Here is a 26,215-nt window from a genome sequence, read left to right on the forward strand (position 1 = left end):
GCATTAAATAAACCAAAAGTCACATTAAAAACATGCATACTGTTTCTATTTCAAACAAAAACAAATGCAGTACTTTCTATTCAACAAATAATCCTGAAAAAATATATCATGGTTTCCACAAAATATTAAACAGCACATCGGATCATGTGACACTGACGACTGGAGTAATGATGCTAAATATTCAGCTTTGTCATCACAGGAATAGATTGCATGCATAATATATATATATATATATATATATATATATATATATATATATATATATATATATATATATATATATATATATATATATATATATATATATAAATAAAATATATAAAAACATATCCATGTACAAACTCTAGAGTCAAACACACACACACACACACCACAGAAGAGCTGGTGTTGTAAACAGACGAATGTGTGTATGAGACAATCATATTTTCCATAGGTGGAGTAGCTCCCATTTGACAAAAATTATTTTTAAACCACACACTGACACATTTTAAACCCAACCCTCACAAAAACATGTTGACATGCTTACGACATATTTCTCTATGTTTGACTCTTCTCGAACTTCATTTTGATACCAGTGCACTTAACCTTAGGCTTCTGGGGTTTCTTTATGTATGAGGAAAATATTAATAATTCTCGCAGTCAAACCTGTATGTCCACTGGTGTCACAATTGTCACTACATGATGCTGACCAAGCCAAATGTCACAGTGGATGATTTGTGTAGTGTAGCTGTACCTTGTCACTGTCTACAGTGTTCTGGGAGGTGCGGGAAGCGATGGAGATTGTGTCCGGCTGGCTGCTGGCATCACCCTGGCTGTCCGCGTCCTCAGTAGTTTCCCTGAAAGATAAATATTAAATAAATATTATAAACATAACTTCCATTTATCTTATAGAACACACTCTATAATAAAACCCTAGCAGCAAGTGCTTTGTGAGTACGGATGTACTGATTCTCTCAATGCAGACTAGAGAAGAAACTGAGCAGAGAAAGAAAATGACAAATCAATGTTTTAGGTGGATGAAGACAGTAGGTGGATGAGGTGAAATACCTCTTGCTTATGCTACGCTGTCTGGCTGGGGTTTTGGGAGGGTGTATGGGCTCCTTTAGCGCCCCCTTCAGGTGGATTGTTCTCTCCTGAATCACCTCCCTGATGTTCCGGATCCACTCTTGTTTCACTTCTATACTGGAGGCCTTTGGGTGGATGAGAGGATGTGTATAAGTGAAAAAAGATGGCAAAGCATAATTTCACAAGCCAGATTTGAACTTGTATCACTCAAATGAGTATAATGGCACAAAGCATGTGCACCAGGGTCGGAAATTAACATACACATATACACATCTTACCTTGAGCACAGTTTTGTTGTCAGATGTAGGCGTCCGGCCGGCCCACAGAGCAAACTTACACGGATCACCTTCGATGTGTTCGGTGACTCCTAACTCTGATGTCTGTCAAAACACATTTGAATTCACACTACCACAAACGACTTACTAATAAAGTGGGAAAATCTGCATTTAGCAGAAGATGTTTACACTTCCTGACAACGTGTCATCCTGGAGCTCCTTACCAGCAGCTTGTTCTTGTAAACATATTTGGTGCGTCCTGACGAGTCTTTCATCTCTTTACTGAAAACGAGGGAGATCTCAAAGAGGAAGAGATGGCGGTCCCGGCCCTTGCGGATCAGAGATTTGGGGTCCCACACCTGGAAGGTGTCCTGTAGGATCAGCTCCCCCTGTACGGCCAGGTTCTCATCAAAACCTGATAACACAAACCACAATTACACAGATAAACAAATGCACAAATACAAAAGTATCAACAGCGCATCGTCGATCTGAAATTCCGATTCTGGATTCATCAAGCAAAATAAATAAATATTTAATAACAAATAAAATGTCATAATATTTGTATTATCATTATATATTTAATATGGTTTAATTTAATAATAAAACTAAATAAAAGCAAACAAAAAAATTATTTCATTTTTTAATTGTATTTTTAAATCTTTGTATAAAGGCTTCAAAACATTAAACTTCCAATTTGTTTTAAAACTCTGTAATTTTATGTTGAATAATTGAAGATTATGTGAACATTTAAAACAACAACTTCGGAGCCCCGCACATGACATGAAAGAAAAAATAAATAAATTGTGCACACGATTTAATAATTCGTTCCCTCAATTTACTAAATCGTGCACATGATTACTATTGCTTTCCCTCGATTTACTATTGCATTCCCTCAATTTCAAATCGAGGGAACGAATTAGTTAATCGTGTGCACTGTTTATAAATCGCGTGAACGAAATAGTAAATCGAGGGAACGCAATAGAAATCGCGTGAACGATTTAGTACATTGAGGGAACGAATTAGTAATTAGTTAAGCTATCCTTCTGCACACAGTCGCTTACCCTCCAGCATGCTTATGTGCATGGCGTCATTAGCACGTTTAGGCACACTGAGCATCACCTCCAATCCCTCCTTTATTTCTCCTTTCCCTTCCTCACAACACGTCAGCAGCTCCTGTTCACAAACACATGTGCACCAACACACAAACACAACCATTTAGTGCTGCAAACTGATTCACATCAGAGGTGTGAAGTCCGAACCAAAACACTTCGTCTCCACCTTCAGCAAGAGCTGGTATTTGGTGATTCTCTGAACGGGTTTGATCAGGTACGATGAGATTGAATTGACCAGTCCATGTCTCCGTTGTATCTCCTGTGAGAGACGGCATTCAATATCCATGAGTTTTATTGCATAAAAGTTGACAAATATAACATAAACTGAATTTATTAATTTGGAACAGAGCAGTAATTGTGGCGCCCCCTCGCTGCCCTTTGAGTCATTCCTATCATCTCACCCACACACTAGAAAAACCTCCAAAATCAACTGAGAGAAAATCAAAATCAACTCACATCAAAGAACCTTCCAGCCTGGCCCTGGATGAGCTGACTGGAGTCAGGTTTGTTTTTGCAGTAGGTGACGTATATATGGAATTTATCAGCCTTCAGAACATGGAAAAATAAATACATTTACTATTTATGTTCCAAGCATCCTCACTGGAGTTGGAAAGTACCAGAGTTCCAGAAGCTACTGCTTAAACATGAATACTTCAGAGCTGAGTTGACATTTTGGACCTTTCCAGCTTTAAATAATGATTGAATTACAGCGTGGGCAAATTTCCAACTTTTGCAGCCTCTCAGCACACACTGGCTTTTAAATATTCATGCAGAGTAAAAATGATGATGAGTAGGCCATACTGAAATCACAATATGTTCTCCAAACAAAGAAAAATTGAGGGGAAAAGACAATGATTCATCTGTGTCTCACCCATGTGACAAAACAATGGCCCACATCTTCTGGAAGCTGCTCATAGTTCTCAAGCTCTTTCAGAAAAACGCTGCAAAAACAAATAATGGAAAAAACATAACTAGATTTATCTTCTAAAGAAAATATCAGACTGGTTTTTTTTTTGCTAATGACTGACGCTTGGCCGTTTTGAGTATATCAGCATGATCATTCTGCCTTGATCATGTGAGATCAGTGTTATTTATATACTATTATAGTATTTATTGATATTTTGAGTCTGCTTTTAATTAAATTTTTCAGGTTTTATTTAAATGTTAAGATTTAGTAATGTTGATGTCATTTTTATAAATTGTTTCAATATTTCTACATAGCATTAATTGTTTTTCAGTAAAGTTTTGTTAATTTTTGTACTTTTAAATTATTTTAGTTGCCAAGGTAACCCTTTAATATTTTTTTTAGGTTTTATGTTTTTTCAATAGATCTTCAATATTTATATTTTATTTCAGCTTTGTTTGAATAAAAAGAAAATATTTTCAATTATTTTACCTTAATAAGAACACTGCTTGAGATAAAAACTTCTTATATGACGGAAATGCGCTAGCTAAGCAACTGCCATTGAGAGGTATTAAAAATCTCCTTTGGAAAGCATCTCTAATTACTCACAGACTTCCACAGACCATCAAAATGACAGCTTTATGAGCCATCAAAATGACAGCTTTACCGCTAAGCTATAAGCATAAGGAAATCAACACTACAGTACATAAACCAGGATATAAAGCCTGTTTGGAAACATACTTGTTGTGGAATTCATAAATCTCCTGGATATTCCCAAAGATCACATGTTCTTTGTTAGCAATTCCAGATGGGATCTCCGCTCCGCTTGTCATTTCCCAGAGAAAAGTCTGCACATAAATGCACAAGGAAGATTAGTTCATCCTAAGTTCACAATTCATTTTACTCAGACAGCATTTCATTCAAAGTACAGTATGTAACTATGCACCCCTGGATGATTCTTGCAATCAAAAGCCATGACTGTCTGAGATCAGAAAGAAAACACTCTCACCTCCAAACACTCCTGTAGGTCTCGTACATAAGCTCTTTCTGTCTGCAGCAGCTCCGCCATAATATACCTACACAGAGACCAAAACGCCCCACTGAAAGCCCAGCAAATTACAGACATTTAAATGCAAAGAACACCAGAGATAGTACTTCAAAACACAAAGCTAATTCCTCAGGAAATTATACAGATTAAAAAGGATTTGGTGTGAAGACGAAGCTACTGATGCCGTGATTTAGTTTGGGACTATCAGTTTAACCTGCGCACAGAATAAGGATTCTGAGTCATACCCATGAAGTTATTTCAACACTCACTCTTTCTTTCTGGCAGATTTCTTCTTTTCCTCATTAACTTCATGGTCAGGATCGTTGAGGTTGACCTCTGGGTCAGTGTGGGTCAAGCTGGCTGGGATAATATCCAGCTCCAGATCTTTATTGTCCTGTTAGAGTGGTCAGAGGAAATGCCGAAAATCACAGTGTGTTTTTATGGTCAACTTTTGATACCCCGTGATATAACCCTTTAAAAAGAGTTTAAATAGATTAATTAAGATTTATAAATATATAAAATAATGCATGAAATGAAAAATAAATGCAGGATATATATCCTAAAAAAATATAAACTGGCTTTGCCCGACCCCTCACCTCAGAACACACCCCTAGAGCTCGGTCCAAGCTGCAGCGGTACTGACCCATCCGCATGGAGAAGTCTCGATACCGCCGGTCAACCGTAGACACCCATCTCTTGAGTTCAGTCACATGGAGATGCCCTTTCTCAACCAGACTACCAGCCAGCTGGATCAACAGCTTCACCTTCTCCTGCGTTTGCTGGATGAGAACAATCAGCATAATGTATGTATGTATGTTTATACATACATATACACACACACACACACACACACAGGTTTAGATAAACGCAGTGTTTAAGGTCGGTTTTTATAATTCCTGAAGGATTATAAGATAGAAGAATGGCCAGAATATTCTTCATAAAAAATCTCCTTGTGTGTTCCACTAAAGCATGAAGGACTGGAATGATATGACATTGAGTATATGATGACAGAATTTTTAATAACTGCCCTTAATGATGGAGGTTTTTACCTTTGCAGACACACGGAAATCTTCGTACTCTTTTAGTAGTTCCTGAGTTTTATCGCTGGCATCACCAGGCGATGTGTGTGTGGATAGAAAATATTCTCCTGTCTCCTGTAACCAGTCTATAGCCTGCGTACAGAGTACAATTTTTATAAGCTAACACCATTTCATGTGTTTACAATCTCTCCTCTTATTGGATAGTTTTAGCATGTTTCTTTTTTTATCACTTTGTAAAGTCAAATTATACATTTTACATTAAAGAACATTTTAAATTATTATTTAAAGAAGTGCATTTAATTTGTTTTGTTGGCTAACACACTTATGCACATGATTATAATTGTATTACATTTTTTAAAAAGGGTTTAATAAATTGCAAATTCCTCATTACAAATGTGTTATTACAATTATATTTCAATAAATTACATAAAGGTTTCAATATAATTGATAATATTTTAGTTTACTGTAAATTAAGTAAATTTTAACCATATTTCAAAGAGAATAGGATTATGAAATAACATATAAGGATGTAATTTAGTCACACTCAAGTGGGTCAAAAACATATAATAAACATGTAATGCATTTTCATTTAATTGCAATTAACATGCAATTAACAAGTGTCTAAAAAACATGACATCCAGTATAATCTTAAGTATGTTCTTTTATTTCTGTAATAAATTCTCTTTTTAAATGTATTCTAAAGTGATGTTCTTTTTCACATAGGGAAGACAAAACCAAAACCACCATCGTTATTGAATCCTTCAAAAACTGTGCTTGGATAAAGTTCTCTCACTCACCTGTTTAGCATGTCGTTCAAACAGAACGTACTGTTGGCATTGATCTAAACGTCTTTTTTTCATAGTCCAGAAATGAAGGACACGGTTTTCCCTCTGTAGCAGCTCACTCAGAATGGCTAAATATAAGAAGACACAATACAAGATCGATAAACAATCACAAACATTCAGACATAATCACATACAGAAAGACTGTATATTTTGCTGGTATAAAGTCTTTAAGTAGACCTGAACTGACCTTTTACTTGGGACTCAGTGGCTCGATTGTGGGTGGCGACCCCAGGCATGCTCACATTGTTTCGGTGGATGTACTTAAGAAAGACCTCTGCGTTACGACGTGCTAAAGTACATGCCTAAAACCAGAGAAACAAAACATTTGGTAGAACCAGTGCATCTAAACAACTGTACAGTGACATCATCATTGACCATATTGATAGCAGCTGGAGTTTGATGTAAGATAGACAGTGACATTGCTAATGAAACTAAACAATTTTGTTCAAGGTTTCTTTACTTCAAAATGAAATCCTTTTTTGACCCATTTAAACGGACACATATGAGGTCACATATGGAAATTTATTTTTGTTTTGCTGCAGATGCAGTTTTTTTCTAAAGCTTCTGTTGCAGGTGTTTGAGTCTGCATGTGTGTTGGTATATGTGTGTGTGACAGAAAGGTGTACCTTGAGAAAGGCTTCTTTCTGCTCCAGGTGTTTGTTGATGAGAGGGCTGACATGGTCAGTCTCTGCTGTTGAGCCCAATTTATCATGACCCCCGCACCAGTCCTCCTCTCTCCTGTACTCCAGCTCCAGACTCTCCAATACATTACATACCTGAGACGGACATACAGTACGTTACACACACACAGTTGCATCACAAACTTAAGTTTCTGTATGGTTCACAGTGGTCAGTTGTAGATTAGGGTAGCCAATCATGGATATAATCGAAATATAAATAATTGAATACAATGTAATGACAGCAAAGGGACAAATATAAAATAATAATTGGAATATATTTTTTCCCAGAATATCTGACAATAGAAAGCATATTTTGCTAAAACTGACACTAGAGGGAGCTAAGATTTCTGTTAAGGCAGTGGTTCTTAATTTCAGTCCTGGCAACCCCATGCTCTGCACATTTTGCATGTCTATCATATTTAACAACACTCCTGATTCAGACAGGCAGCGTGTTATGTCCATGCATGAGCTGTGTTCTGATTGACAGGCTCCCTACACAGTGTTCACTACTCGATGAGCATCCCTTTAAGTTTACTTCATTTTGGACCATTCATTAATGGTTTTGCGCTGTGCCACTGCCTTTAGCATTTTCACACAAAGATGAAACTTACTACAGAGTGAAGTGTGATATAATATATCTCTGTAAATAAATGCAATTTAAATACATGTCTTGCACACTTTATACTCTTTATATATACACACCCTTTGAACTGGAATTATGGCAGACTATCCTGTGATGTCCAAATAGCAGGGCACTTACGGTTGAATAGAACAAAGGTCTAAAGATCCCTTTAAATGCTAGGCAAAGGATTTTTCCCATTGGGAAGTTCTTGGGATTTTTCCCTTGGGAAGTATACACTACAGACATCTGATCTCACTCTTTGAAAAGTGTTTCACGAGTTGAAAGAACTGCCTGCATCCTCAAATGTTTCTTCTTCATATTGGTTGTAATCATTTATAAGTTGACGCTTGATTTCACTCTGACAAGTGTTTCTCGAGTTTGAAGAACTGCCTGCATTCTCAAATGTACCTTTTAAATCGCCTGTGATCTACAGCTTAGAGAGGAGTTAAACCGAAGACATGTTAATGCTAATGTTAGCAATCCTGCATCTGTTAATCCTAATGTTGATGATGTTTTTCAGTCTGCTGAACCAAGTAATGCTCCTGTCCCTGAACATTTGGTATATACCCCGTGAGAAAGAAAACGTCCCAGGTTTTCTGGTAAGAGGTCTCATGAAGAAGTGTCAGTGAAATAATGGATAGATGAGGTACACAGATCTTTAGCAGTGCGACCTGTCCCTAAGACTGAGCAGTCCTTATCTGTATTTGATCTATTAGTTTGTGAGGCAAGACGGAAGTTAAGTTTCGCCCTTCTAGCAATAGAGAAGATTCTGAGAAGATTTTTTCTATTTTGCTTGATGTGTACGGTGGCTTTAATGGAGGTAATGTCAGTTAAGAACCTTCAGGGTATTTTCAATCTAGATCAGGCCTTGCGTGATCAGACCTTTAGTGATCTGTGTATTGAGCACATTATGTTCATTACGTAGGGAATTAAAATGACAAGTTCGACTGAATGCTGATATGTCTTTCCTTGATGCATGCAACAAGGCTATTCAATGGTCAGAGGAAGGGGAAACAGTTAGTGCATGGCCTTGTGTTCTTTCTTGTGTTGCTGATGTTCAGGTAATGCAGTGCTGACAATTGTGCTGACTGTGTTGGGAGTCTGGCACCAGGAGGGGTCCTTCAGGCTCAAGTGCATTACCAGATGGAACGCCACCTCAACTTAAAGGACAATGCCCAGCAGTACAAGTCATGTTTGAAGGTGTTCTAACTTCTAGGGGCCTGTTCTTTCTTACGTTGCTAACTCAGCAGGATTTGATTATTGACAATTTGGCATGATCTTGGATTGGTTGGTTCTTCGAAGCTCCTCCCGGAGTTGCCGGCATAGCAATAGGTCCATAAGCTTAAACCTGCTCTGGAGCAGGATTATTTTATGTAAACAGAATTAGAATCTTTTTTAGCAGAATTGACATATTAAATCTGTTCCAGCCACCTTTACGTTGTTACAAGAGTACTGATCCAGGAACAATAATTTAAAAATAATAATAATTTATAAATTAATTTAAAGATAATATAGGCTAATAATATTGTGTAGCCTATAATAATTTAAACACAGACAGTTTTACTCACTGTTTTATTCATCTAAAAATTACTTACCTCATAATTGTTTTCGAGTCTTACACACATGCTATACAGATAATGTAGAGTCGAATATTAATTTGAGTGATGACAGCTATTATGGGAGTGGCTTGATGGAGCGCAGGAGACGCAGATAACAGGATCTTGACCCTTGAAACTTTCATTAACCCTGTCACGTAACAAACCTGTTTTGAAAATCAGATTTAATTAATTGCTAATTGTGACACTGAAATAAAAACGTAAAAACCTGTACAAATATAACAAATTATGAACACAAATATTTGGGAATCATGTAAAAAAAAACAATTATAACATTTATGCAGTTTTGTTCTCTTGGCTGATTCCTTATAAAAGTCTAGAAATTTGTCAAGTCTTTCGTCAGGTGTCTTTTTTAATGATATGATGTCATTATGTTGCTGTCTTGTTGCCAGCCTATTGCTGTATCGCTGATTGTGGTTTAAATATTAATATATAGCTCCCTTTTAAATGAACCCATGAATGCGCAATTATCTCCGATAATTCAATCCAGCCATACTAATCATCAACAGATGCGTTCAAAGAACCGAATTAGCCAGATCCTGATAAACGCGATGATATCATCTTGGATATGTCATTTGATCTTGGATATAATAAGCGATGTAAGAAGGATGGACCCCAGATTTATTGTGACAATGATCACTGAGAGTTTTTTTAAGCTGTTTCCCACCCCACTTCTTGTTTGCTGGACACCAGATCTATGGTGTCAATGATTACTGATAGTTTTTTTGAGCTATGTTTCCCGCCCCACTTTAAAGAAGAACTGCAACCTTGTAGCTTGTTAGGTCTGAGGGCTACCAGTGGTTTGTCAAAAGAAAACCCAAGGTATCTCAGTCAAGTTTTAGTCGACTAAAAGTCTTTTAATTTTAGTCAAAAAATGTTAGTCTTTTTTTTAAATAACACATTATTACTGAGATCATTACTGATAAACATTTCAGTAAAAAAGTGTTTCACATATCTCAAACATTGGTTAAATGTCATAATTACCTGAGAAAATACACTTGTTGAATGATTTTTGTTGAATGCAAATGTTAAACGTGTCTGGTTTAGCATGTCGTTGTCGCTCGTCACCAGGGACGCTGCTAGCCAAATGGGTGCCCTAAGCAGAATTGTATTGTTGTGCCCCCTCCCCAAATTATTATGGAAGTTAATAAAAGTAAAAATAACATCACCTACTATAGGGGTCAGAATATAACTTTAATAAAACAAAAGTAAATAACTAAAATGTAATTAAATTGTATTTTTTAATAATTACAATTGTAGATAATGCCTATGGCTATGATTTTACTAATACAGTTGTCTGATTGATTTTATAGTGTCAAGCATTCAGAAGTGACACAAGACAATTGAACTTAAATAAAACCAAGGATTAGTCTTTGTAAGGGTTGTGATGTCCATTTTTTTGTTGAAGAAATTATAGAGGCTAGCTTTTCTATCACAAAAAGGTGGCCACACATTAAAAATAAAGTGGATATTTGAATTAATTGTTTGGTCAATATTAAACAAGGATTTGATCATCCTATAAGTGTTAAAAACCGCAATTATCAGGCCTTTTAGCGACCCTTTTTAGGAGTTTGTAATAATAGCCTATTTGATGTACATAAATAGTTTATTTTGTATTACATTATGTATTTTAACAGTATTATTCAATTATTATTAATTAACCAATCATTATTGCCTCGTTTTTTTTTTTTATAATGCATTTTATGCAATGGCGCGTAACGTGTCGGTCTGTCTTTACCGTAAAACGCATTTTTTAGGATTATGTATACATGTTCATGTTTACATGCTTATTTACGTATACGTATATGTTAATATACATAATAATAATACCTAATTTTATTTATTTTTTTGAGCAACTGCCCGTCACTTGTGTTTGCTTCGGGTGTTGTGTGTTCAGCAATTTCGTGTTGCAGCCACAGGCTGTACAGCATCAGGTGGTCCCTTAACTGATTTTACAGACTTGTCCTGGCCTTTGCTGGCTATTTTACAATCTCAACAGGCACAGAATCTTTTAATTCAGTATAGTTCTGTGTTTAGCAAAGATGATGGAGACTTCGGGTGCACTCAATTAGTCCAACATGCGATTCCTATTTTAGACAATGCCCATCTTTCATCAGTATTATTGTTGATTGCCCCTATTCCAGTATGAGAAAGTAAAAGTACATATTAATGAGATGCTTGAACAAGGGGTAGTCCAAGTTGCAGTCCCTACTCTTCACCCATTGTTTTTGTGCAGGAGAAGGATGGAAGAACTTAGCTTTTTGTGGAACAACATTTAAAGTTAAAACACAAGAAAATTAATTTATCTCAACAGGAAATGTGTTATTTCCTAGGTTTTGCTTCCTACAATCGTAGGTTTGTGGAATAATTTGTTAAATGTGCAGCCCATTACATAAACTACTGGGTGAGTTCCATGGGAAGGGGAAGAAATGTGGCCCTGGCACAAATGTCCCCCTGGAAAGTAACTGGATGGAGGATTCAGAAAGGCCATTTTATACTCTAAAGCATAAGATTGTGAAGGCTCCTGTGTTGGGCTATGCTGATTTCTCTTAACCATTCATGCTGGAAATCAATGCTAGAAATGTCGGGCTGGGGGCAGCAGAGACCCTTTACTTATGGGTTTTGAAATAAATACAATTAAAATATCCAGTCACTGCTAACCGTATTGCTGATGCACTTTTCTTGTTGACAAGATCCCCTGCTACAAAAGTGTTCAAGCTGTGACCTCTAGCATTACTTTGCCTTCAACAACTGCTTCGACCTCTGGTCCAAATTTTGTTTCCTATGCATCTGTTTCTGAGATAGCTGTAGTGCCAGTTTGTGTCGATATTCAATCTCTTCAAGCAGTGAATCCTCATTTGGATGCCTTCCTGCAGTATTGGTTAAGACGAGCTCCTACAAGAGATGAGAGGATAATGGAAAGTGTTTCTGCCACCAGGCAAGAGTAGTGTTCTTCAAGTGTTGTTCCCCATGGCCCTGAAGCAGAAGGTCTTGGAGAGTCTTCATGACCATCATGGACACCAGGGGACAGAGATGACTTTGAAGCTGGTAAGAGAAAGGTGCTTTTCGCTTAACCTATGCCATGATGTTGAACGTGCTAGGTGTTAGCGCTGCACAATTGCCAAAGCTGCTTGCTTTAAATTGTACAACAATAGGCCATTTATTGACCTCAAAGCCACTGGAGATTATTGCAATTGATTTCTCCCTTCTTGAGCTGGCAAGTGATGGCAAAGAAAATGTAACTGTGGTCACTGATGTGTTTTCAAAGTTCACCCTGACATGTCCAACCAAAGATCACAGAGCCACAACAGTGGACCATACTCTAACCAAGAGATGGTTCAATGTGTACAGTGTATCTAAATGTATCCATTGCGATCAAGAACGAAACTTTGAAGGAGAGCTATTACAGCATTTGTGCCACCTCTTTGGGATACAGAAGAGTCAGACTATGCCATATCATGATCAGTGTGAGTGCTTTAATCATACAATGCACAATTTGTTTCGCCCATTGCCAAATGATAAAAAGAGGAAGTGGCCACAGTTCTTACTTTAGTTGATTTTTTACATACAACACCACTGTCCATCAGTCTACAGGTTGCTCTCCCTATGAATTAATGTTCAGTCAGATGCCCAAGTTCCCTGTTGATGCTAGTCTGGGAATACAGAAGAAAGTGAGGCGCTGAATACAGTTCATGATTGGGTGAAAAATCACCAGGATCATTTGGTGTCAGTTAATGCTGGTGCGAGAGACCGTATTACCGAGACCAAGAGAGTCAGTATTCTGAATTAACACCCATTCTGCCCACTGGAACACTGGTAACTGGAACACAGAAGCCGGCGTAAAATCAAAGACTTGGAACTGTAAGGTATATCATGTAGTTGGGTGTTTGGATAAAGTGGCCACAGTATGCTGTGGGGATTGAAAAAATGTACACCATTCAGAGTTGCGAGTGGTTCCTGAGAAGTATAAATCCAAGGGACCAGCTGAGGTCACCAGTCTTCCATTGACTACAGAACCCTCAAAGAATTACCATCAAGAACAGTTTGAGGACTATGAAATGTCCAAAGATGGTGTAGGCATTTTGTGAGTAGTTCAAAAAAACATTGAGGTCACCAGCAAAATCAGAGCCAAGTCAATCCATGAGTAGAGAGAATCAAGGAGAAAAAGTGAATAATCAGTCCCCAGTAAGAGAAAATCCAACAGAGCAAGTTATGTACCAGTCTCGTAAAAAATATACAGTGACTTGCGAAAATGAACAAGTGACTTGCTCCCTTGAATCTTCAGGCTCTGGACATGCAAGAACTGCTTGCAGTAACCATTCTGAACAAGAAGAGAGTATGCCAAGATGTTCAAGTAGAACAAGGGCTGGACTGACCTCCAACTCATTTAACATCCCAAGGCCAGTTTGGACCCCAAAGGGCAGACAACACAGTAGTCACAATAAACTCACTATTTACTCCATTTAGAAAGGGGGTGAGGGTTCATATGGCACCGGGACGATGACTTCTGAAGTTTGGATGGATGTGGCAAGAATGATGTAGTGGTCCCTTTAAGGTCTGGGCAAGGGATTTATCAATTTCTCGTGATATTGTATAAACTAGTGTTTGATCCCACTCTTTGAAATGCGTTTCACTAAAATGCTTCTTCTTCTAATCGATTGTAATCACGTTTAAAATGGCGTCTGAATTTGCCCTGACAAGTGTTTCACGAGTTGGTAGAACTACCTCCATTCTCAAATGTGCATTTTAATTCGCCTGTGATTCTCACGTATCATCATGACTCAGGTAATTATTGCATTTTGGTAGGAGTAATTGGCTGCGTGTATTGCCGACCAGTATTTTTGTAACTGGTATTATACAGGAATCTTTTACAACTAATAGTAAATTGTTGGTTACAGCTGGCATTTTGTTCCATTTCTGTCTAGCTACCAGTCCCATTCTTTTGTTGGATGGAGCAACAAATCTATATAATTCTCCTCTTGATGTTCTCCTTCCTTTCCTGTACTGGTGTTGTGAGTAAGGTGTTCACTTTCAAGGAACAATATATATTTTTAATGTTTTAAAGATGTTTGAGCATCAAGATTTATTTTCCAAATTCATAGGGATTGAACGAGCTGCTGTATTGGGCTACCACTGTTTCTTCTGTTGATTTTTTCGTTTTCTTTTTGAATCTGATATCTTTGTATTTGTGTTTTGATTTTGTAACAAGTGTTGTGATTTTCTATTGTTTTCCCTTTTTTGTAGTTTTGTTTGAATACTCTATATTTGAGTATACAATATGGGAAAGAATTAAGAATCTATTTTATATCTATTTGACACTTTACAATTCTGGTGATTTCTTTTTTTTCTTTTCTTTATCTTTTTTTTTTTTGAGGAGTATTACTTTGCTGTGATGGCTGCATTTTAAGTGTGAGTATATTTGTCACAAGTTTTTAATTAATTTAATCATTTTATCACTTGAAGAAGTATTTAAGTGGTTGGTCCTGACCTTGATCTGGTTTAATTATTTATATCAGTGGTTTCTAGTATTTATTATAAAAATACATTTTGTAAACTTTGTACTCCGGCTTCCAGTTTATTTATTTAAACTATTGTGCAGGGATAAACTTATTGTTCTCCTACTCATACAGTAGTGGGAGTGGTGTAGTCATAAACTTAAAACATTTCAGATTAGCACTTGGTTACACATAAAAAAAAAATGTGGGCTGCAAAGATTGTATTAAGGGACATTGTAGTTAACTGTGTTAAGGGACAAGAATGCATTAAATTGATCAAAATGGACAGTAGAGATTTTCAGATTTTTGCAAAAATATATATTTCAAATAAGTGCTGTTCTTTTGAACTCTCTATTAATCAGAATCCTGGAAAAATGTATCACGGTTTCCACAAAACTATTAAGCAACACAACCATTTCAACATTAATACAAATAAATGCTACCAAATTAGCTTATTAATTGTAATAATATATTACTGTTATTACTGTATTGTTTTATCAAATAAGTGCAGTCTTTGTGAGCATAAGAGACTTCTTTCAAAAACATTTGTAAAAATCTTACTGACCCCAAACTTTTTAATGGTAGTGTATAAAATATACACTAAGCTTCTCTTGCACATAAAATATTACTTGAAGTTACTTGAATTCTAGTAGACAGTAGAAACATGGAGGCGCAAAATGGCCAATGGAGGGGAACCCGAGATGTATGTAGATAGAAATGTATTATTCTAAGGTAATTCAAACATAACAGTGGATTTTGTGAGGAATTTATACACCACTGAAAACCTAGTTCCCTGTCAAGGGAACTTCGAACTGCGTCCTCTGAAGGGACACTATGGGGAACACCTCGTCGTGACCCGTGTCTGAAGCATACTTTGAAAAACGCCAATGTGTTGGCCGGCGACAGCCTCTGACGTCGCTACCGGCGCGACTATAAATACGCGCCCGTAGGACCCGTCACTTATCTTCTTCGTCTTCATTGACTGTTTTGTTTGAAGCGTGCATCTGAGAAACGACCAGAATGGTAAGAGCGATCTATTATGGTTATCATGGCATCCACTAGCAAGGTGTTTAAACAGTGTGTGCATCCATGTCAGCGTTATTTGACACCTGATGACACACACAGTCTTTGCGTCTCTTGTTTGGGCAAAGAGCACGCGCGCAATGTCCTTGAGGGGGCAATCTGCGCGCACTGCGAGCGTTTTTCTGTGGAAAAGCTCCGCTCTCGTTTGTCATCTGGATCTCGCGGCTCAGGACCCGCCGTTGCCGAGGCACGGAGGAGAATGAGCTCGTGGGGATCGCAGGTGGATCTCGCTGAGGAGTGTAGAGAGGGACTTTCCTCTCACACTCTCCGGCGGCAAACGAGAGCGAACTTCGAGAGGAAGATGCGTTGTCATTAACCCTTTCTGACACTGAAGTTAGTGCTCTGCTGGGTTCTAACCAGAAAGAGCAGGAGATATTTGAGAGTGGTGAAGAAGCTGAGGCTGAGCCGCTCATTTCTCCTGCTCTGCGTAAGGGGAGCTGTTAGAGGTTATGGATCGCGCCGCGGCAAAAAAAATTGTTTTTTTTTAAATAAAATAAAAATAAATAAACTTGCCATGAAAGTGTGCCAGAAAGGTAACGTCGCGAGGTAGACTCGATGAGTGTTATTTTTCTGACCATAGCCCGCAGCCCAGGTGAGCCTTCCATTCTTGCCTGACTTACATGCAGAAGTTGAAAAGGAATGGAAGAGGCCGTTTTCTCTTGCATCCATCGGTTTCAGCATACGAGTTATGCTGATATCGATGGCATGCACGAGGACGGCTATGAGAGGATGCCCCCTGTAGAAGAGATGCTGGCTTGCTATCTCTCAGTGGGGGAACATCCTCTCTAAAATCTCCCTCTTTGCCATCTAAGCCCTTCCAGGATACATCCCGCTTAAATGGTAAATCATACGCAGTAGCAGAGCCCGAACAACAAAGGGGTCCTGGCCCATCTCAATCTGAGGATCGAAGACGGGCGCAGAAGGCTAGTGTCGCGGCTCGTGCTCCTCCCCCGCCTGAGGGCAGGGGCAAGAGGAATCGCGGGTCACGAAGAGGTAAGCAGGGTCTGAAGGATGTGATTCAGACGGGGCAGCGTTCTCGTCTGGATCAGAGCGATACCTAGGAGTTTGTCACTTCCTTTTGGATGTTTTTAAATTCTGTTTCATTTCTCCCCTGCCTAATTCCCCTGTAGCCACCAGCGCTCCACCTGATCGTGGTTAGGTGGAAAGTTTCTCACATAACAGTCTCCTATCCTGGACCTATTATGTTTTTGGTTGGTCCTATTTTCATAGTGACCTCCTTACTGACGGTCCGGACCAAAAGGGGACGCCCCGTAAAGCGGGACTCCAGTACAGGAGGGTGGGTGAGTATGTAACCCTTTCTGCTTATGGGTGTTATGTTGCTGGTGGTTATGTCTTCTAACAGACTCTGTGAGTTTCCTTTTACAGTGCTCAGTTCCAGCCTTGTGCTCTGGCCACGATCACACGCTTTCGGCAGGCGGCCGTGCCGCGTGGGTTCGCCCCCCCAGGGCGCGACACCCACCGCGGAGCGAGTTCCACGTGCTGGAAGCAAGCGCTCTGCGGTTGCTCGTCCCACACCCCTCCCGAGGAGCCTGGCTGATCGTCAGAACTGGCATAGCACTGCAGGGAATATCATGGATATCCGGCCAGGTCACCCTGAGGGGCCGCCTGGCCGCTTGGCGCATCCGGGGAGGTGGTAGTTACGGAGTCCTTCTGTATGTACTGCCTCAGGTGATGCTCCCCTCGCTTGAGGGTTGGAGCTCGCCTCTCCCGTGCGATCCAGCGCCTCTGCGATGCTTAGGAACCTTTCTGTACACACGCTAAGCCTGTGTACTGTCTCAAAACCACATGGTGGTCAGTGTGCACATGAACACTTTGCGCACTGTCTCAAATCCACGTAAGTGGTAAGTGTGCACGCAAGGCTCTGCGCACTTTCTAAAATCCTATACGGTAAGGGTTACGCGCCCCGCTTCGTTCCCTTTCTTAAGATGATTAGCCCCGAGGTTTCTTGGGCTTCATTCAACCAGTGTGTATTTGTTATACACCCCAAGCATCGCTTCCCTCAACATGAGGGGCTGTGTGGACTCCCGCATATTGTGGTCTTTTCAGATAGTAGGCTTCACCAGGCCTCTCTGATGGTGAGCTCCCACACACTGTGGTTGTCAGGTAGTAGGCCTCACCAGGCCTCCCTGGAGATTTAGCTCCCACATGCTGTGCGTTTCCACTAAAAAAAACAAAAAAACAAGCTCCCACGGTTTGTGGTTGTCAGGTAGTAGGCCTCACCAGGCCTCCCTGGAGTCGAGTTCCATATTAACTTCCACTGAGGTGGTTATCAGGTAACCGGTAGTAGGCCTCTCTAGGCCTCTCTGTTGGTGAACTCCCACATATTGTGGTTATCAGATAGTAGGCTTCACAGGTCTCTCTGAAGGTGAGCTCCCACATACAGTGGTTGTCAGGTAACTTTTTTCTGTACACACGCTAAGCCTGTGTACTTTCTCAAAACCACATGGTGGTCAGTGTGCACGTGAACACTTTGCGCACTGTCTCAAATCCACGTAAGTGGGAAGTGTGCACGCAAGGCTCTGCGCACTTTCTAAAATCCTGTACGGTAAGGGTTACGCGCTCCGCTTCGTTCCCTTTCTTAAGATGATTAGCCCCGGGGTTCCTTGGGCTTCATCCAACCAGTGTGTATTTGTTATACACCTCAAGCACCGCCCCTTAACATGGGGGGCTGTGTGGGCAATTCTCGCGGTAGTTTAGCAGCGCTCCCCTTTTCTAAAAGGGTCGCCTATGAGCATGCTGCTCGGAGCTCGGAGTCCTTCTCTCATGGGAGACTGAATTCTCGTTTTTTTCATCAGAGCGCTCCAGTACTACATACTGTTTTGAGACGCACTGTGAGAGCAGACATCCTGCTGAGGCAGGGGCTGAGGCTCGGGGAATGGCGCCTTCGCACCAAGGTGTTGAAGTAGAGTTAGAGAGATTGGCCAGACCTGGGTGGATCGGTTTTGCGGCTCAAGAGAGCGTCGCACTATCCCCTCTGGCTTCCTCTGACTCATCCAGCTCCATTGGGGCTGGACGCCATGGTACAGGCGTGGCCGAGGCTTCATCTGTATGTTCCGTCCTCCAATTGCTCTGCTCCCGGGCCATTCCATCTACGAGCTGCTCTTATCAGAGTGCCACGAGAGCCCCTCCTTTGTGACAGGCAAGACTTGGTAATAAACAGTGCTAAGTTCTTAGCCGTATCCCTTTAAAGGAATCTTTCGTGATTCCAAGCCTTCAGCTCTACCCCGGGCCGAGGCCCTTCAGGTAAGTTGGGTATGTAGCTTAGGCCTTTGGCCATAAGGGATAATGTCATGGACAGCCGTCGAACCGTCCCAGGGGCGACTCCCGGTGAAATGGTAGAGTTGGTACTTAGTGTTTGCCATGATTCTGGCCTGCACTCCCCTCAGCATGGCGGCGTGGGTATACTGTTCCCCATAGTGTCCCTTCAGAGGACGCAGTTCGAAGTTCCCTTGACAGGGAACGTCTCAGGTTACGAATGTAACCATGGTTCCCTGAGAGGGAACGAGACACTGCGTCCTCTAGCTCCCTGCCATGCTTCGGACGCAAGCTTCACGAAGAAGATAAGTGAAGGGTCCTACGGGCGCGTATTTATAGTCGCGCCGGTAGCGACGTCAGAGGCTGTCGCCGGCCAACACATTGGCGTTTTTCAAAGTATGCTTCAGACACGGGTCACGACGAGGTGTTCCCCATAGTGTCCCTTCAGAGGACGCAGTGTCTCGTTCCCTCTCAGGGAACCATGGTTACATTCGTAACCTGAGACGTTTTGTAAGTTACATTGCATTTCTGTAAACAGATTCTGAAAAATATTACACATTGCACCTTTAAAACAGAGCATCTAAAAAATGAAGTGCTCATGAAGTAAGACACTGAAAAACATAAACTCCAAATGCATATGTACATATACCAGGATTTAAAGTGGAAATAAAAGTAATTTTTGAAAATCAAAAAAGCTTTAGAACAACTGTTTTAATTCAGATTTATAGCTTTATGATTAGTTCTATAACATTCTTAACCACAATCACATTCACTAGCAGTTGTGGGCATTGACATTAATCATCGCTTACAACCCACCTGTTCAGATGTCTTGTAGAAGGCCACAGAGGCATTAACCAGCTTTAATCTGTCCTCCATCTTCAGCATGAGGGTCTGCCAGTGTAGGGCCACAGTCTCGGCACAGGCCCGGACAGCGTCTGGGTCATAGTGACCCGCCTGTAACATTAGCTCAGCCCTCTGCTGGAGCTGTAGGGCGCTCTGATGGGTGCGCTGGAGAGAGTCGGCGTGGAGAAGAGACTGTGGGAAGCAGAGAGAAGTGGCTGCTTTTAAATTCTGAGGTGTACTTAAATTAAGTTTGTTAACTGCCAGTACACAAGGACCACATGAGAGGCGGGTAAGGTCACGGAGGGGCTTCTTAGAGGAGCAATTAAGACATGATCAGTTAGACATCCCGCCGTTCAAGGCCAAAACAATCAGCGGTGAAGCACAGCCTGGTGCTTTCACAAGAGCATATGCTAGGTGAATAAAACTAGTGGCCTGATTCACACATTTGTTTTGGCGTCACAAATATGAGAAAGTATTTGGATGGTCAGATTTGATGAAAAGTGGTACCCGGCCTGAAAAGTTAGAGAACCGCTGCTGTAGATGATTAAAACATATATTTGGCAGAAGTAAGATTTTGGCCGATACTCAGCGTTCACCTCCTTTGATTTAGAGAGGCTGTCATTAGTCGAGAATTATACGCCGCAATTTGCTGAATTAAATCTCAGTCCTCATTTCAGGCTTTTGTGCTTCTTACTGCTTATAAATTTGCTGAGTATTTTTTTTTAATCAACTCAGCTGTTTTGTATGCCATCTCTTTGATGAATATAATAAAGGGGCTTTATAACCTATAGTCCAATTTACCTTCTGTTTATGACAGATATTGATGATGTTATTTTTAACATTCTCCAAAATGTGTTTACACACACACACACACACACACACACGGTTAAATAAATGATCTGTTTGATAAAAGCAAAAAATAATTTCCTAATTGCAGATAATGTTATTAAACAATATTTCCTATTTAATATCTTAATCTTCATATTACAGCATACTGCAGCTTCATGACGCTGCCTCCTGCAGAACCTATTAATGAAAATGTGTGTGTACCTCAATGGCAAGCTGAAACTGTTCATGCTCTCTCTGAAGTTGTTCCGCCTCAGATAGGGAACCTGCATTCGTTGTGCTCGCTGTGAGCATGGATTCACCATTACGGATCCAACCCAGCACCTGCGCAGGCCATCACATGCGAAAACACACACACATAGCGGCATGTGATAAAACAGGCTACAGAGGAAAAGATGAAAGTCTATGAACCATTTTGGATTAATCTGTTATCATATTTAGAGCCATATATATATATATATATATATATATATATATATATATATATATATATATATATATATATATATATATCAACATTGTTAACATTAAGATATATTTCTTGAGCACCCACCATATTAGAATGATTTCTGAATTGCTTATGATAATACGGCTTTGCTATCACAAAAATAAATTACATTTTAAAATATATATTAAAATAGCTTAAATAATAGTTCACAATATTACGGTTTTCTTGTATTTTGGTCAAATAAATGGAGCCTTGGTGAGCATAAGAGACTCAAAACATAAAAAAAAAAAAAATCATTTTTTTTTTTTTTTTTTTTACTAATATACATTAAATATTCATTCATGTTCTGAGGTCATTAAATAATATGAAATAATGCAGTTTTTCTAGTAATCATCCCTGCTTCATATCAAAGTGTAAATGTTGGCATTTTCAAAAACTAGTGGCAGGTAAAACTGTTCTGCGTTTCGATCCACATCTTAAGAATCTGTGAATGTTAAGCTGATTTGAAGGGACCCCCCACCCACGTTATGTAACACCCTGCCTACATTTACCAAATTTTCGAACCAAACTGATGTACAATTATAGGCATATAGAAACAAGATACAATACAAATAACTAAAAAGAAAAGATGAGAAGTCCTAAGGCGACATGTCTGCCAATAAGAAAGCTGTTATGAAATAATGCAAGTGAATTGAGTGATTCATTTTTCTGAAGTGTGGGGCTGCAGTCTGCACCCACGCACTGCTCTGGATATGAGCGACAGTGTGTGTGTGTGCACTCAAAGTGTCAGAGATAAAAGCAATTAGCTGGGCACTTGTACTCAAGGCTAATGGCATCAGTCAGAATCTTGGACGGTAGTAGAGCACAGGCTTTTTTCCTAAACATAGATATCAGGCGTTCCTCACAACATTTCTATGAGTGTAACGAAATGAGCGTCACTAAATGTGAACAAGAGCTAAGATGTAGCAACTGATTTTAAACACACACCTGTTTGACCTCGGCCTGCAGGTGTCGTAGCTGAAGACACTGCTCCAGACGTTTGTGTGTGTGTTCTGCGCTTACTTCCAGCTCATGCTGTTTTTCATTCAAGAACTCCAGCAGTTCTTGAACTTTTGCCGCCAAGTCGACATCCTTTTCTCCTGTGATTTCCATACCTGAAAAACATACACAGACTTTAAAATTAAATATCAGCATATACACAGAGCCCAGTACACTGTAAAGATAATAAAATATCAATCCAAGTAACAAATTATGATGTTTTATGAAATATTTGACAACCTGAATGAGTCCAAATGTTGTTTGTCTAAAATATATTATAATTTTATCTTCAGCACAACCTTCTTTTTTCAACTGGTATAAAGTAGTGGTATTGGGTATAAGAGTCCAATTTGTGGTATGTCCTAATATTTTAGCCCTGTTTGTAAAATACAAATAAATTAACATAAAATTAGACATGCAATTTAAATGTAAATTATGTAATTTCTTTGCAACTAGCATTAAAAAATAAAATGGCAAAACAATTATAGATTTCAAACAGGTTTCCTGAACACTGTCTCCATTGGCAATGTGTTACTCAAACAGTCCCTCCCCAAACATGTCATGACAGATCACTGCTTGAGCAGAAGAGACTTTTCTCAACAATAAAAATTCTTAATCATTCCAAACTCTTTGACTGGTGGTGTACAACTCTGTATGTCAAGATGTGATACGAGGAAGTATTTTAACAGCAGAAGAATTACACGTTTTACACTGGAGTGTTAGCGTGAGGTTATCAGAAAATCTAAAAAGAACTAAAAACTCTTTCAGGCAATCACAGATTATCCCAGTGAGTTTTCTCTCCTCTGTCCAGCAGGGGTCACTGTGCTGTGAACCACTATGGCTCTGGCCTCCTCTAAAGGTCTCAATCACTGCTGTGATCTCAGGGAGCAGTTATGATGGCATGTAAGTGGGGAACATGTCAGACAGGTGAGCATGTGATGAAATATCCCAGCTGCCCAGCTAAGCGGCATCCATATGTGCGTTCGCGTGTCTGTAACTGCATTAGCGCGTGACAGACAACCAGCATCCGGGTAATGAGCACACCAGAAACAGAGACTCTCTGCAGATACAACACAGGGCGTTTTAACCTCCATTACATCACCCCGCTTATCCTCAGATACCTGCCCGTAGGCTGTCTCCATGACAACCTCACAGCAGGCCACAGGAGTCGGTTCCCATGGGAATGTGATGTGTGAGTGACAGGATGGCCTCTGCAGTATCCCGAGCCTCCTCGCGGCAACCCAACAGTGAGCGATGGAGTGTGTCCGAGGCAACCCCAAAGTGACGCGTGAAGGCCCTGTCACCATAGAAACCTTGGTATAGGGGATGTAAAGGGGGGGTTTCCATAGCAACCTCACCCCTGCATACAGAGTTAATAGTATGAGAGATCCCAGAGCTGTATGGAGCTCCGTCTTCTCCCTCCACTCCTTCCAATCCATTTCACCTTCACTGGCTGTCATGCACATATTTTCCATCCTTATCTTTACAACCCAATCCTCGGGTTCTCCCTCTTCATCTTTCATCACACATATCTAGGACAGCCCATAATGTGGGTAGCAGGTTTTTGCTGTTGTGTCCATGGTAACTGTCAATAAAATCCAACAGATCACAGAGGAGTGAAGCGATGACTGATTCACACTCTTTTATCTCTCCACTGAACACTAACTCATCATCACTCCAGTGTTCTTTTAATTTCTCACCGGCTGCTAAAGCAAACATTCGCAAGCTGTGTTGCTGCTGTAAAGGCTGGTTCAAAATGACTCAATAAACAGCAACTTTTCAAACACTGTAAAGTCAGATGTCGGATTTAGACCTTTCACATTACCCAAACATTTCTTTCAAAGGGTTCGGTACTGTAAAAAATAAACAATGTTTTCATCACATGGCGTGAGACATAAGGAGCTTCTGATAAAAGAGAAGCACACTGGCATTTGCACAAATAAAACTGGACAGAGGATGACAGACAGCAGGCCAGCAATAAAATCTGTACATGAAAGATGAGGTTCATACATTTAATTAAATATAAATATTAAATAAATATTATAAATATTAATATGAATATAAAACTTGGATGACTTCTTTTTTGCAGAACCTAAAACAAGATTTAAAAAAAAATGTTGATAGCCAAATTGTTTTCATTATAATTTGAAAACTCAAATAAAAAGAATAAAAGTTAATTCAAAACAAAATAAAATATATATTTTGATAGTAAAAAAATTATATAGTATAAAATAACATTGCCTTGGACCCATATACAGATCTCAGTATAAGTGATTTTACTACCATCATGTTTCCACAGGCAATGCTCCTCAATAATCCACACTTACAGAGAGCAGACAGCACAAAAATGAAACAAAACACGGGTGTTGTTAAAGGAACAGAAGAACGTGTTCTGTGTGAAGGGCCTTTTGTCTGCCGCAGACAGAATTGGATTGCTGTGCTCTGTATGCTTGCGATAGTCTTTTGTTCAATTAAATAAACAAACACTAACTTCTTTAGTCATTTTTTGTGATTTCTATGCAATTATTTTCCACAATCTGCCACAGCAATGTCTTTACATTATCTTTGGATGTCTATAAATATTGATATATGTAATTAATTCCCAATCATTTGAGTCATTTAATTCACTCAATAAAAATGTACCTCATTGTTGTCATGTTAAGCTTTGTTCAGTCTCTTTTGGTTTCAGTTACATGGACCTCTAGTTTGTTTAGTCTGTTTCCTTTTTCCTTAGTTCCACTACTAATCTCCATGGACACTAACTCAGTCATCACAGCTGTTCGCTATTCGTTTTTCATCACTGTATATTAAAGTTCCTGCACTCTTAGTCTAACGTCTTCGTCTGACCTGAAGTGTGACAGAATACTAGACCAAAAGATGAAAAGAAGAGGGAGGGTAGCTGCCATTTATGTGGCATCGCAAAGCTGGCCAGGAGTCAGTGGTGAAGTGATTTTTATCTTCCAAGGTGGCCTATGCTTGGAGGACTACATGGAGGTGTTTGTCACCATCAGCCACCGAGAGGCTTGTGATCACGTCACTCTCATGGACAGCTTTTGGTGTGCGCTGGATGAAGACATCCACTTCCCGATGCTTGTTGCAGTTTAGCTGAGTACATAAACTTTGCACTCTGGGGGGATGGGTCCCCCTTCAAGGTGGGAGAACCCAAAAATTAGGACAACAGCATAAGTGTTCAACCCCACCCAACATCCATTGCCATGTCGCAGATTCCAGTGCCCAGCCAGCCATCACCCCCACACATGGACACACAGCCCAACGCAGACAGGGAGTTCATGGATGCCGTGAAAAGAAAGCCAGGGCCTGAGAGGACAGAGCCAGTCAAAGCCTCAATGATTTACCCCAAAAAAGAGTCTGACCAGGTGTGTGAGCCAGAACTACTGTATCGCTTTGGGACGCTTGGAGTATGAGGGTATGGAGAAGGACCCCACCTACTATCCCCCCGCTGAGGTTGAGCTGTTATTCTGGCTGGATTCTGGATCCCTGGTTGGCTACTCCTCCTATCCACACTATCTTGGATCCTGCCAGCACTGGTTCCTCCTGGATCCTGCTTCCGTCTGCTCCTCCCTGGGCCCTGTCTCCCTCTGCTCCTCCCTGGGTCCTGCCTCCATCTTTTCCTTCCTAAGTCCTTCCTCCATCTGCTCCTCCCTGGATTGTACCACCATCTGCTCCTCCCTGGGTCCTGCCTTCATTTGTTCCGCCCTGGGTTCTGCAACTGTCTGTTCCTCCCTGAGTCCTTTCTATGTCTGCTCCTCGTTGGATTCTGCCACCATCTGCTCTGCCCTGGTTTCTCCCTTCGTACCAGTTTCCTATCCTTCACCAGCTCCTCGTCTGACTCTTGCACCACCTCGGTCATTCTACAGCATGATGTTGTGCCTTCCCGAAAGGGGGAATTCTGTCAATTTTCACTTTTTCATGGACCTCTTGTTTCCTTTTTCCATTGTCTTAGTTTCCCGCCACTATT

The 26,215-nt window shown here is 40.1% G+C and overlaps 1 protein-coding gene across 3 annotated transcripts in view; it reads right to left on the reverse strand.

The window, feature by feature from the left end:
- LOC113050873 (kalirin) overlaps positions 1–26,215 on the reverse strand; it is an 82,516-nt gene that overhangs the window by 23,575 nt on the left and 32,726 nt on the right. For all 3 annotated transcript variants that reach the window (XM_026214284.1, XM_026214285.1, XM_026214287.1), the window contains 19 exons: positions 22,186–22,352; positions 20,955–21,074; positions 19,878–20,096; positions 6,916–7,065; positions 6,477–6,591; positions 6,242–6,357; positions 5,454–5,576; positions 5,001–5,183; positions 4,674–4,798; positions 4,366–4,432; positions 4,098–4,204; positions 3,324–3,393; positions 2,909–2,998; positions 2,619–2,711; positions 2,402–2,513; positions 1,565–1,755; positions 1,344–1,445; positions 1,048–1,190; positions 734–836 (listed from right to left, as the gene is read on the reverse strand). In XM_026214284.1, coding sequence (XP_026070069.1) covers positions 734–836; positions 1,048–1,190; positions 1,344–1,445; positions 1,565–1,755; positions 2,402–2,513; positions 2,619–2,711; positions 2,909–2,998; positions 3,324–3,393; positions 4,098–4,204; positions 4,366–4,432; positions 4,674–4,798; positions 5,001–5,183; positions 5,454–5,576; positions 6,242–6,357; positions 6,477–6,591; positions 6,916–7,065; positions 19,878–20,096; positions 20,955–21,074; positions 22,186–22,352 — 2,396 coding nt within the window. The remainder of the gene's footprint in view (positions 1–733; positions 837–1,047; positions 1,191–1,343; positions 1,446–1,564; positions 1,756–2,401; positions 2,514–2,618; positions 2,712–2,908; positions 2,999–3,323; positions 3,394–4,097; positions 4,205–4,365; positions 4,433–4,673; positions 4,799–5,000; positions 5,184–5,453; positions 5,577–6,241; positions 6,358–6,476; positions 6,592–6,915; positions 7,066–19,877; positions 20,097–20,954; positions 21,075–22,185; positions 22,353–26,215) is intronic.

This window comes from Carassius auratus, chromosome 31 (genome assembly GCF_003368295.1).
Source record: "Carassius auratus strain Wakin chromosome 31, ASM336829v1, whole genome shotgun sequence".
In the NCBI taxonomy this organism is placed as follows: Eukaryota; Metazoa; Chordata; class Actinopteri; order Cypriniformes; family Cyprinidae; genus Carassius; species Carassius auratus.